This window comes from Lagopus leucura, unplaced genomic scaffold (assembly GCF_019238085.1).
Source record: "Lagopus leucura isolate 7727_CA_CO unplaced genomic scaffold, USGS_WTPT01 Super-Scaffold_100019, whole genome shotgun sequence".
In the NCBI taxonomy this organism is placed as follows: domain Eukaryota; kingdom Metazoa; phylum Chordata; class Aves; order Galliformes; family Phasianidae; genus Lagopus; species Lagopus leucura.
In genome coordinates this window covers 10,857,394-10,870,157 of record NW_024962273.1, presented here as the reverse complement: position 1 = coordinate 10,870,157, position 12,764 = coordinate 10,857,394, and the positions used below count along the sequence as shown (strand labels likewise).

Below are 12,764 nucleotides of genomic sequence, written 5' to 3'. Positions count from 1 at the left end.
AGTTTTTTCAGGATCCCTCCTAGGCATGCCAGAGTCTTCCCTTCTGTTTGTATAAGAGATGTCCCATATTCCTACATATGGAATTTTGCCTTTGGCTGTATTATTACATTACATTTCTTCAAATAGGTTCAGCTTCCCAAGTGATCCAGATCAGGAGCTGCACAAGGTCTGTGATGACTCAACTCTTCATGCGAGCAAAGGTTGAATGCAAGGTGCCTGCTCCTCTGCGTTCCCATTTTGCACAAATGTGAAGCTGTAGGGCAGTAACATCCAGCTCCTTGTGCTCCTGACTTCATGTGCTGATACCCTACAAAGACTGCATCCAACAACACAAATTAAAGACTCAGATAACAGATAGGAATTCTTCCCTCTTCTATTGCTTTCTGTAGCATTGAACTGTTTAATATTGCTTTTTTAGCACAGGGTGGTATCTGCTCCTTAGAATGAGTTTTAGTAGCAGTAATAATATTTATATAATGCCTCATAGGAGGAGTTGCATGAGATTCATAAACAAGCTATTTTACTTTTTGTGCTTTGGCTTACCCAGCGTTAAAATATATTAAATATTTACCTCAGTGTGGTGTTACAAGCATTTAGTTTATTCAAATGATCTGCCAAGATCAGCCAGGAAGCATGCTTTTGAATAAGAAACAGATTTTTGGGTGATTTTCATGTGCTTATAGTTGTGATTATAGTACATACTCCTTTGTATTTTTTTACTCGAGCTTCTGGATAACACTGGAAAACAGATTAAAAAAAAGAGTAAGAATGGTCATTTTGGGAAGCCTTCAAACAGCATTTATAGGAGCGGTTTTTTTGTGGATCTATTCCAGTGCATTGGCAGAAAAGTACTTAGAGTAGCTGTGAGGCTGAAAGTAGAACTTGTGATGAATTCAGAGCTTCCAGCACAGCAGCACCAGCTCAAACAACTGTGGTGCTTCGTATTGGAAGCTCAATAAAAAAAAAAAAAAAAACTTGGAGCCTCACATCTAATCTAAAAAAAAAAAAAAAAAAAAAAAAAAAAAAATAAAAAAAAAAAAAAAAAAGTTAAAAGAAGAAAAAGAAGAAGAGTATCTGTTTGCTTCTGTTTTCAGAAGCATGGCTTCATCCTTGTTTTCCTGTGGCAATCAATGATTCATGAATTCAAGACTAGAGTGCTATCGTCTGAAAAAACATTGCATGTCTGTGGTTTGTTTTGCACAATAACAGATTGCAAGGTGACAGGTGCTGGAGTGGTATGATAGATTGTGTAGGGTTACTCTGGTCCGGCTTGGTTTTGCTGGAATTCCATCAGCCAGGTCTCAAGCATTTTCACGGTGCAGACCTCACCTTAGCAGAGAGAACGTGCTATGACCAGTCCTCTACATCATCTCCTGCCCATTTGTAATCAGGAAACATTCCTGTGGCCACCCAAGCAAATACATACATGGGAAAGTAATATTAGGAAAGTATTTCATGAATTCTTAGCTGTCTTTTAATCCAACAACTGAGAACAAGGAGTTTAGCCAACATCAAATGACTGGCCAGGTCTGTGTGGATCAGCAGCAGCCCATATATCACATCAGGAGTATCTTGGTCTTGGACAACCCTGTGGAGCAGATGCTCCACATTTTGTTGTTGCCAGCAGCCACATTCACTATATTCTCTTGGCCCGTACAATGCACCTGGAATATTTGGGCTTGCTCTAAATATAACGTAATATCTGCTTTTATTTACAGAAACCCTATGTCTGTAAAATCCCTGGCTGCACGAAGAGGTACACAGACCCTAGTTCCCTCAGGAAACATGTCAAGACTGTACACGGACCTGATGCCCACGTCACGAAGAAACAGCGCAACGATGTGCACCCAAGGCCACCTCCGCTCAAGGAAAATGGGGACAATGAGGCAAGCGCCAAGCAGAGCAGTAAGGTGTCAGAGGAGAGCCCCGAGGCCAACAGTACCACGAGGAGCATGGAGGATTGCTTACAAGTGAAGACGATAAAAACAGAGAATTCTGTGGTAAGAGCAGTTGCTCTTAGAACTCACACGGTTCCTAATTTCTCCAGTACAGTGGGGGCGTGAAGCATTGCATGCCATTTACAGTTGCTCTTCGGCTGCCCACACCCTAGAGTTCAGGTTCAAAGATGAGATTGCAGGTCAGGGCACAGTCCAGAACATTTTGTACTTTCCTACCCAGCAGCACAAATTTCCATCCATGGAGTCACAGGGGCTATGTGATATCATGCTTGGCCCACCTGTGTTGTGCACTTGGGTAAAACGTGGCAATATCACAGATTTTCAGTACCCTCCTCACCAATTTAAATTGTGCAAGAGATGTAGGACACAGATTGATGAATGTGTCTTTAAGCAGAAGTCCATCCCTTTTCTCCCTCCTCCTTCCCCACCTCCCTCACTGTTCTTCTTTCACTGGAGTTAACAGGGGCCTCTTGAGATCATCTAGTCCAACCCTTTGTCCCAGCTGGAGCTAATTGCTCAGGGGTACACCAGTTCACTGCAGGACCCCCATCTGCCAGGAAGGATTGTGGTGGGGTGATAGGGTGGGGAAGTGATGCCTGCAATGATCAGGTGAGCTGGAATGAACAGTCCTTCGTATTTGACTCACAGAATATGAGCTTGCAGTCAACCATGATCATACTTTACAGCCCCATGAGTTGCCATAAGTTGAAACAAAGACTATTTAAAAACATTCCAGCCATTACAGCAACTCCACAGTAGGCAGTAGCATGGTCAGTGATGCTAACAAAGTACATACGCTGATGGGCCCAAGTGCATTCAAAACTCATCCAGCACATGCAGGGAGCCCACCTGCTCCTCTGCATACTGCTGCCGGTGAAGGAGATGGGGCACTGAATGCATAGGAGCATTTTTGCCTTTTGATAGTTCTCTTCACCTTCATTCCCAAAGTCCTGGTCTCCTGCACCAGCTCAGAGTGTGGCAGAATATGGGTCAGACGTGGCACAAATGGCCTTCACCTTTGAAGGAGGATGTAAATACAGTCCCCAGACTTGTTGGTAGAGCTGGAAGGACTTGAATTCCAAAATATATATTTTCTTGACTTTAATCCAGTCTAAAAGATTACTGTTCCAACCAAACAACATACTCTGAAATGACAAGGATTTTATGAAAAAGGCTAAGGGATGTGATTTTTAACAAATCAGAAATGAGTTTCATGTTTTGGTCATGAAGGATTTGAGCATTTTCACATCCAAAATTGTCTCTGACTAAAAGAATAGTTTTACCTTAATAATACTCTGCACTGGGTTATAAAAATGGTCCATGAGAACAGGTGAACAGAATGACCTCTCTCCAGTACTTTTCCTCTGTGTGTTTTTTTATTATGAAAAAAAACAAAACCCACAATCACAGCTCCCCACCCAGTTCCTTCAGAAGGTGTGGGCTTGTTTTCCCAGCTCTCTGTGCTCCCAGGGCTGCATCCAAGATGTCTTATTGACAGCAGGACCCATGTGTCTGCTGGTCCTCTGTATTCTCCCTGTCCAGTACCTCACCCATGCATGAATAATGAGCAGCATCTATCCTGGAGGATCATCTGATGTTTCCTGGTTAAAATCAGTGGTGAGAGGGGTGAGATGTTTCACTACTTCCCTTAATTCTGAGGCCCTGTGTGTCGATCCAGCTTTGGTCTAATCCTAAACCCACAGAAACTGGTGGGAGGGCTTTCCAAGGGGCTTTTTTTTGGGCCCAAAAACTGAAAAGGGGCATTTAAGAATGGTGGACAGAGAAGTTTTACCAGGGTCTGTAGTGATAGGACTAGGGGTTGTGGCTAAAAGAGGGGAGATTTAGATTAGGTATATCCAAGAAAATCTTTCCTCGGAGGGTGGTGAGGCACAGGAACAGGCTGTCTAGAGATGCTGTGGATGTCCCATCCCTGAAAGCATTCAGTACCAGGTTGGGTGGGACTTTGGGCAGTCTGATCTGGTGGAAGGTATGCTCATGAAGGGGTGTTGGACTAGATGACTTTAGAGTTTCTTTCCAACCCAAGCCATTCTGTGATACTATGGCAGGGAAGGCAGGGTATGGAATGAGGAAATATTAGCAATTTGTGTTGTATTCTTCTGCACTCCCCTCTTCCTCCATATACTAACATGGTCTTTTCTGTCGTTGCTGTCTTTGTCCTAACAACCTGTTCTTTATTCCTGCTTACCCTTCCTTACTCTACCTTCCTAAGGACAGTCGGTACTAAGGTGAGCAAAGAAATCCTTTGTATTAAAATTGCTGAATAAAGTACGGTCTCTAGCAGACCTCCTGCCTCCAGGTAAATCTGCAGAGAGGAGGTGGAGGCATACAGACTGAAGTGATGGTGGGGAACAGAGGATATTTGTTCAAACACAGAAAAAAAGAGAACATAACAATGTCTCAGGACCCTCACTATCCCATCATTCTGAGTATCACAACTCACCATTAAGTCCCAGGATTGCAGTCTCTGTCATCCTGATTGAAGGGCTATGAGGCCATCAGAGCCAGTCAGACCTGCCAGTGAGAGCTGCTGTAAAACAGTAAAACATCACCCTGCACTCCCACCTTGTCTTCAGGCACAGTTTGTTGTCTTTTCAGCTCTCTCACTTTCTGATAGTTGCTAGAGCATGGGCTTCAAGTAGAGAAGCTATGAGTGCTGTCAGGTAGCACCAATGCTACTTCAGAGAAAGTTCAGACCTTTTAGTGTCTACTGCAAATAAACTACCCAATTCTAATGCAATTTATAATGTACATAAATTAAGTATTTATGCTGCTTATCTGTCTTATCTGTAAGTGGGAGCTTGCAAACAGTGAATGAGGTTTTTACCTAGGTGGGAAATTTGTCAGCTAATCCAGTTATATGATAGAATGGACAGAAATACATTGTCTTTGAAATACGTAGGCTTTGATCCTATGTTAGATAAGCCAGTGCTTGCTGCCATATGCCTTGCATCAGGTAGCATGTGCTGCTTTCCTTCAAAAAGCACCTGCCCCTTACTGGAACATTGTTTTGGTCCTCTCCATCCTCCACTTGAACACACTGTAGTTTCTCCAGCTGCAGGTGATGCCCTGCTCTCCCCAGGGAAGCTGTCCATGTTCTCTGGTAGAGCTGAGATCCTATGGCAGAGAAGGGTAACATGAGGGGAAATATGGGATAGGGCCAAACATGGAACCCATTGAGGGTACTGAGCTCCTGGTTTCTTTTCACTTGTCCAACTCCTCCTCTGTTCCTTCCCAAGATGTGTCAGTCCAGTCCTGGTGGCCAGTCATCATGCAGCAGTGAGCCGTCACCCCTGGGCAGCACCAACAACAATGACAGTGGAGTAGAAATGAACATGCACAGCGGGGGAAGTCTGGGAGATCTGACAGCGTTGGATGACAGTGCTCCTGTTGTGGACTCAACGGTCTCATCTGGTAATTTGACAGTCAGCCTGCAGCTGAGGAAACACATGACGACAATGCAACGACTTGAACAACTCAAGAAAGAGAAACTCAAGACAGTTAAGGATTCTTGCTCATGGGTGAACCCAGCTCCACAAGGCAGAAACACCAAGCTGCCTCCCATCTCAGGAAATGGTAAGCCATGGGCCTAGGTCTTGTCCTATAGGAATGCTCCAGAACTTGTCTCAGGTCTCATAACCAAGAGTCTGCCCTTTAGGATTGTTTCTTATGACTTCTGAGTCAGTCCTTGCTGGATAGAAATGTTAGGTAAAATGGAGAGCTTGAGTGAAAGCACAGCTGTCTGGTTATGTGCAAAAGAAACCTGGACTGCAGAGCTATGAAGGGAAGCAAAGAAATCTTATTTCTGGGCTTGTCCAGAACGCAATTGCAGAAGTCTTTAGCATCCTAGTGGCAGCCACAAGACTACCTGGATTTGTTCCAACAGTAACAGTTCTCCAAGGGCTGGTGTGTTTCCAAAGAGACTGCTGGAGCACAGCAGCAAACCAGCCAAGCCCTCCATACTTTTTCTTGCCCCAGCAGGCCTTTTGTTACTTGAAGAGTAATAGCCAGTAGCAATAATGGCTATTGCCTACAGCTTCATGTACTTGATTTCCACTGGCTGGGGATTCTTGATAACGGTATCTTTATGATCCCTTTTGTGCTCCTCTAATTTCTTTGCCAAGAAGTCTCAAGGTCCCTGTTTGCACTAAACCTCAGGCTTAGTATATTGAATTTTCTTGGTTTAGTCTGGGAAGAACCCTTGACTGTCAGCTTTTGGTCTGGCAGCCTCCTGTGCCTGACTGTTGTGTTTCTGTTCCAGTAAGCAGCTGCGATTGTAGCTACTCATTTGCCCTGTGGTATGGTTCACACCAGTCCTACTTTTTCCCCACTAAGAGAAGCTCATGTGAGGGCACTACCTCAGCAGCTGGGCTTAGAGGTGCCTAAGTGTGTCTCTGTTTTGGAACCAAGGACATTATCAACTGGAATTTCTCAACTGACTAAATCTTTTCCTTCCCCACAATCTTTCTCTTAGGCTCTATTCTAGAAAACAGTGGTGGTTCTTCTGCTACGCTGCCTAATCCGAGAATAATGGAGCTGTCTGTCAATGAGGTTACGATGCTGAATCAAATCAATGAGCGCCGTGATAGTACGACAAGCACCATCAGCTCTGCCTACACCGTGAGCCGCAGATCATCAGGGATTTCCCCATACTTCTCCAGCCGCCGCTCCAGCGAGGCTTCACAGCTCGGGCACCGTCCCAATAACACAAGCTCTGCTGACTCTTATGACCCAATTTCAACGGATGCTTCCCGCCGGTCAAGTGAGGCAAGCCAGTGCAGCGGGATGCCAGGCCTACTCAACCTCACACCAGCTCAGCACTACAGGCTAAAAGCCAAGTACGCTGCTGCCACAGGGGGCCCTCCTCCAACGCCTCTTCCGAACATGGAGAGGATGACCTTGAAGAACAGAATCTCACTTATGGATGGGCCAGAGCCCACCTTGCCCTCCATTCGCCTCCCACCAGGCCCCAGGCGTTGCAGTGATGGCAACAGCTATGGCTATACATCCACCGCAGCATTTCCCCATGAGGTTCCAGGCAACTGCACGAGACGGGCAAGCGACCCAGTGAGGAGACCTGCTGGAGAGCCCCAGGCCCTCCCAAGAGTTCACCGCTTCAACAGCACCAACAGCATGAACCCCTTCCATCCTGCACATCCTGCCGACAGGAGGAATTTCAGCATGCAGAGCTATGGGCGATCTGACGGGAGTCTTGCCCGGCACAACTACTCACCCCGGCCACTGAGCATCAGTGAAAACATTGCCATGGAAGCCATGTCTGGGGAGGCAGAGGTGCCCGTTGGAGATGATGACATTATGCTTCCAGATGATGTGGTACAATACATCAAATCTCAGAACAACGGGACAGCAGCTGAGAGCACTTCCATGGGGTACAGCAGCGAGATGCAGAGCTTCCATGGAGGCGGGAAGCTGCAGCCACCAGCCTTTCCCAGCCAGCGCAGGATGGCGGTTGCTGAGGCGAGCATGAGCCATTTGGGGCCCATGATGGCAGAGTGTCCCATGAGCTTTGATGCAGCCTCAGACATGAATAAAAATAACATGCCTGTCCAGTGGAATGAAGTAAGCTCGGGTACAGTTGATCTCATGTCCAATCAATCAAAGCAGCAGTTTTCGCAAGGTAACTTAGCAGTGGTCCAGCAGAAGCAGAACTTTGGTCAGTACCAGAACTACAGCCAGCAGCAGATGCAGCTACCAGACAACAGCATGAATGTAACACAGCAGAGCTTTATGCAAAGAAATGTGGGCATGGATGGGCAGAGGCTAAACTGTATGCAGCTGCGGCAGCAGCCAATGAGCCTAGGCCCAGGGATGAACCCTGATCTGGGCTCACAGGCAGGGTATAACCAAGCTCATCAGATGCTGAGTCCCAGTGCAATCAACGGAAACCCAAATCAGCTCTCTCCTTCTTGTAGCAACATGGCGACAAAGCCTGGGCCCCACCTCCACCCTCAGCAAATGGACATGGCGACCGACCCATCCTTAATGGTCAGCAGCAACAGCGAACGCACAATGCTGAACCAGGTCATGCATGAACCGAGCCAGCAGAACTACTCGTCTCAGCCAGCCCACATGAACTTCCCCATGGCTCAGGAGGCTTTCCATCAGCCCATCATGCCCTCCAACCAGCAGAGCTTTGAGCCCCAGCAGAGCATGATGGGTTCGGCGGCGCAGACGTATCCACCTGGCATGGTCCAACCTCGTCCCCCCGCTGAGCCCAGCCCAGCCAACAGGCCTCGAGGCCTCCGCACCGTGCAGCAGCTGGGCTACATGAGAACTCCTCATCCTACAAACACCATGAGCCCGGGCCAGGAAGCAGTGGAGGCTGCGCATAAAAGAACCAGTGACATGTTGCCAGCATCGACCCAACAGTGTGCGGATGGCACAAGGGAAAATAATTTGATGTACTATTATGGTCAAATCCACATGTACGAACAAAACAGCGGCTTTGATAATCACTCGGACTGCAGGGTCAGGCAGCAGCAGTGCGCACTGAGTGGCAAGCCGGCCGCTCTGCCATCCCCGGGCACCAACCAGGTGTCCAGCACGGTGGACTCGCAAGGTCTTGAGCCGCCCCAGATTGATTTTGATGCCATCATGGATGATGGGGACCACTCGAGCCTGATGTCAGGAACCCTGAGCCCCAGCATCCTGCAGAACCTCTCCCAGAACTCCTCTCGCCTGACGACTCCACGAAACTCTCTGACTCTGCCCACCATACCTACAGGAATAAGCAATATGGCAATAGGAGATATGAGCTCCATGCTGACCACCCTGGCAGAAGAGAGTAAATTTCTCAACATGATGTCCTAACAGTAAAGCACAAGGCCTGAGCACTATCCAAGGGGTCTGTGTAAAGCAGATTTATCAATGTGCTTTTGAAAAATAATCTGTTCCAATAGAGTAGACTTGTTTTTTTGTTTTTTTGGTTTGTTTGGTTTTGTGTTTTTTTGTTTTTTTTTTTTTTTTTTTTTTTTTTTTTTTTTTTAATTTTTAAATATTTTAAAGGGATTAAAAGTAAAAAAAAAAAAAAAAAAAAAAAAGGAAGTCTCTGTACAGAGTTATGTAAGCTACATCCAGGCAGATCAGCACCACAGAGGTGCACCTCTAGTATTACTTTTGGCTTTGTTCCCCAGAGCACTGAACAGTATCACCACCAGGGTCGGAGACTGCATGGTTAAAGACAAAACCTCCCTTCCTCCATCCCTGTAGACAGCACTCCCCATCATTTTCCATTAGTTATGTTTGCAAAAATTCCAGTTTCAGCCCACCCCAGAAAAAAAAAAAGGGAGGACGTGATTTTGATCAGAATTAAAGCCATACTATGTATGCCACTCTGATGAAAGCAGTGGTTAGTTATGTCTCCAAACAAGCCCTCTGCCAGCAGTATTGTTTTGTACCATAAATACCTTTGTACCTTGCAAAGAACATGGATTCCAAATGGCTTCTCAGCAAAGTGCCTTACCATGCTTTCGTGTTTAATAGCTAAGGCCTCTCTTCCTTTAAAAATCAAATATAGTGTATTGCCAGAAGCGTGTATGAAATGTACATTTATAAAAACATAGCAGAGTTTCTGAGAAAACATTGGAAAGACGCATTGATGAGACACTTGAAAGGTGAATGCACTCTTTGATCAGATGTGTTTACAACGTGGTTTATATCAAGTGCCGAGTGGAGCAGAGGCCCGGGAACAGCAATCACTGGGAAATAATCCCCTGTGGCAGGAAGGCTGCAGTGTGCAGGCTGACACACGCACGGCTTTGCCCTCTGAGCGGTGCTGGGACTTCTGTAGGGTCCTGAATACCTTTTTAGGGTTGTGTTTCTGAAGCATTCATTACCATATCCCCATGCAGCTTTGCCACAGCTTTGCTTTCCTTTGGGTTTTCTAAGATAAAGTGCTCACACACTGAAAAGTGGTAGAAGTGGAGGGTGTTTGGATGTTTCAGCCCAGTCTGCACTGTAGGAGCTAGTCGGTTCTGGCCAGGGTTCAGCTGGGTGATGCACTCCATGCAGGACTCTTCCGTGGCCCCATGCATGCATCAGACACGTGACAGCACTAAAGGGAAGCCAACCATGAGCTAATGCACACTGCCCCGCAAGGAGGCTTGTTGGCACCCACCCAGTGCTGCATTAACCTGTCTCCCAGCTTTGGTCAGCATGAAAAGAGCTGCTGTATTCAAAAAGAACACCCTGGCCGACCCACAAACTGCTCTTTGTACTCAGACTGGTTGAGTTCAGCACTGCACCTGCAGTCTGCAGTGTAGGTAAATATCTGGATAGTCTCAAAACAGGTATTTGGATCAAAATATGGCTCTGTCTGGGGGAATATCTTGCAAACATTCTTGGGAAGAGGTGGGGGGAGCAGGGCTTCCCAAAACCAAATCCTCCACCAAAATATAACTGCTTCTAGTAACAACTAGCTGTTTCCAGGCCAGACTCACCTGGCACTGAAGCCAATCCTGGTAGTATTATTTATTTTTGTTGTTGCCAGACAAAAGGGTAGAAGTGGTGGGTGCGTGGAGGCAGGAGGCCCTGCTTAAATCCTGACTGTGTAGGACAAAGATGATTCTCATAGCCCCATATGTTAAGGGAACAAGCATGGCATCCTCCCTAGGTTCTCACAGTTTGACCAAATGCATCTTCAGGGCCTCACTCTCCCCTTCCCATCTCCCCTCCGTGCCTGTGTTTCCATCCCTGCATCAGATGGCGGCAGCTCTGTAAGGTGCTTTCTGGTTTCCCAGCACCCCTGCTTTCCTTTTGCAGAAGCTGATGTGTCAGGCTCACTGTTCCCAGCTGGTGTGAAAACATCACATGAAACTCCAGGAAAACTTTGAGCTGTTTCGTACCCCAGCAGTTGGGGTTGGCAGTGATGGCTGGGACAGCCCTGCTGCCCAATAGCCCTGAGCACAGCCAGTGCAGGGAGGTGCTGCTCAGCATCTTGTGATCCCATCCAACCTCATCCCAAATGCAAAGAATGTGCACAGGATGCTCTCACCTTGAGGTCCCACTGATGTCTTAGGTGCATGAGGACAGGAAAGCAAAGCAAGGTGTCTGGCTGTTGGTTTGTGTCTCTCGTGAAAGGTATGTGTAAAGGGATTGTTTTATAGTCTGCTGTATATATTCTGCAATTGCTGACCTTGCCCTTGCCTTTGCATTTATGAAAAGAGGGCAGTACGTATTTTAGGATGTTGTATGTTGTCCTGGACACTTGGAGTGCAATGGTGCATCCCATATGCTGAGTCAAATCAGGCCTTCATGTGTCCTTTGACTGCTAATCTGATTTTTTTCAGCAGCTGCATGGGGCAGTGGTGTCTGCTGAGTCCCTCTTCACAGATGTCTCATTAACAAAAGATCAAACACAAAAGCAAAACCAAATCTCCAATGACTTGAGATTTCTCAGACTTTCCAGACATGGTCTTCCTTCATTTACTGAAATAGTATTATAATAACCATTCCAGCACTGTATATATTATGTATAGAAGACATCATTACTAAAAGTACTGTAGGTGAATTGTTCTGTCAAATTTATATCTTAAGAACATTTTTAGCTGTTTTCTACATCCTAAGAACGGAGGTAACATGCTGAAACTGTATATAAACCTTTTGTACATTAAAAAGTAATTTTTTTTCATAACTCCTTGTGCCTGTTATCGCCTCTTATTGATAACAGTGGCTGGCATCCATCTGTCATCGCCACAGTTGGACTCTGGTGGTGCCTAGGAATGGATGGTAAGGAGCTGGATGGGCCTGGTGTGTACCACTGCATGGATGTGCAACAGTTCTGCCTTGAAGAGCTTCCAGTCAACAATGCAATGGAGGTGGCAGATAGAGATGGTGAGGCTGGGGACCTGCAGAGAGTACAGCCACGTTGCCCAGGTCTCAGAAGAGGTCGTTTGATGGAGGTTGAGGTAACGCAGCTCAGAGTGAGCTCTGGAAAAATTTAGCAACTGGAAGATTCATGGCAAAACAGCTCATTAGCTATCTTGATTTGTGTCCGAAAGGAGGCAGATCAGTAAAGCTGTGATGGACATTCACACTGACTAGTTGAAATTTGTCTTTGGAGAGACAAGAAATTAATTTGTCCTCTATATACATGATGGGAAGTGATACAGTGAGGAACAGATACATCAGTCACGAACCTAGAGCCTGGTCTGGCCCATTGATGAGAAGGTTCCATTTAACTGCAGCAGGAGTTAGCACAGCTGCTCAAGACACTGATTTTTCAATTTAATTGTATAGAGGTGGGTGGATGTGGGCAGGGCTAACACAGGAGGGGGGGCTGAGGCAGTTAGCTGGTTGTAGACTTTGAATTAAGTTGGCTCTTCAGTAAAGCAGTTGGCCCTGAATCAATTATGACACTGTGCACAAAGGAACCAGAAATTTCATGCAGATGCATGAATGTCCTCATTTTCCTTCAGGCAGGATCCCTGGTAAGTTTGGGGCAAATCCTCACCCCTTCATCTGGGTTGCTTCATAGTGACAGGAGATTGGCATATCCTAAAATGCAGTTAATTTTGCCTGTTCTAGATACTTAGTGTAACGCTGATCATCCTCTAGAAGACACCTCTCATTCTCTTCACTGATTTGAGACCCTTCACCGATTGCACAGGTACTTCCACAGTTGGATGAGATGAATCATCTGATTCCTCCTGTGGTTCCAATCTGGGCATCCTCAGCACATTCTGAGGTTGAACCAAAGAACAAGGCGTTGATTAATGTGTTAATGATCCTGCTAGTCTGCTAATCCAGTGGATAAATATCACACCCTTT

At 46.2% G+C, this 12,764-nt stretch overlaps 1 protein-coding gene across 3 annotated transcripts in view; it reads left to right on the top strand.

The window, feature by feature from the left end:
* The window catches only part of GLI2 (GLI family zinc finger 2), a 175,020-nt gene extending 166,094 nt beyond the window's left edge, over positions 1-8,926 (top strand). For all 3 annotated transcript variants that reach the window (XM_042877800.1, XM_042877802.1, XM_042877801.1), the window contains exons 12-14: positions 1,719-2,000; positions 5,216-5,552; positions 6,451-8,926. In XM_042877800.1, the coding sequence (XP_042733734.1) occupies positions 1,719-2,000; positions 5,216-5,552; positions 6,451-8,807 (2,976 nt within the window). In that variant the 3' untranslated portion in view covers positions 8,808-8,926. The remainder of the gene's footprint in view (positions 1-1,718; positions 2,001-5,215; positions 5,553-6,450) is intronic.
* The last annotated feature ends 3,838 nt before the right edge of the window (positions 8,927-12,764 follow it).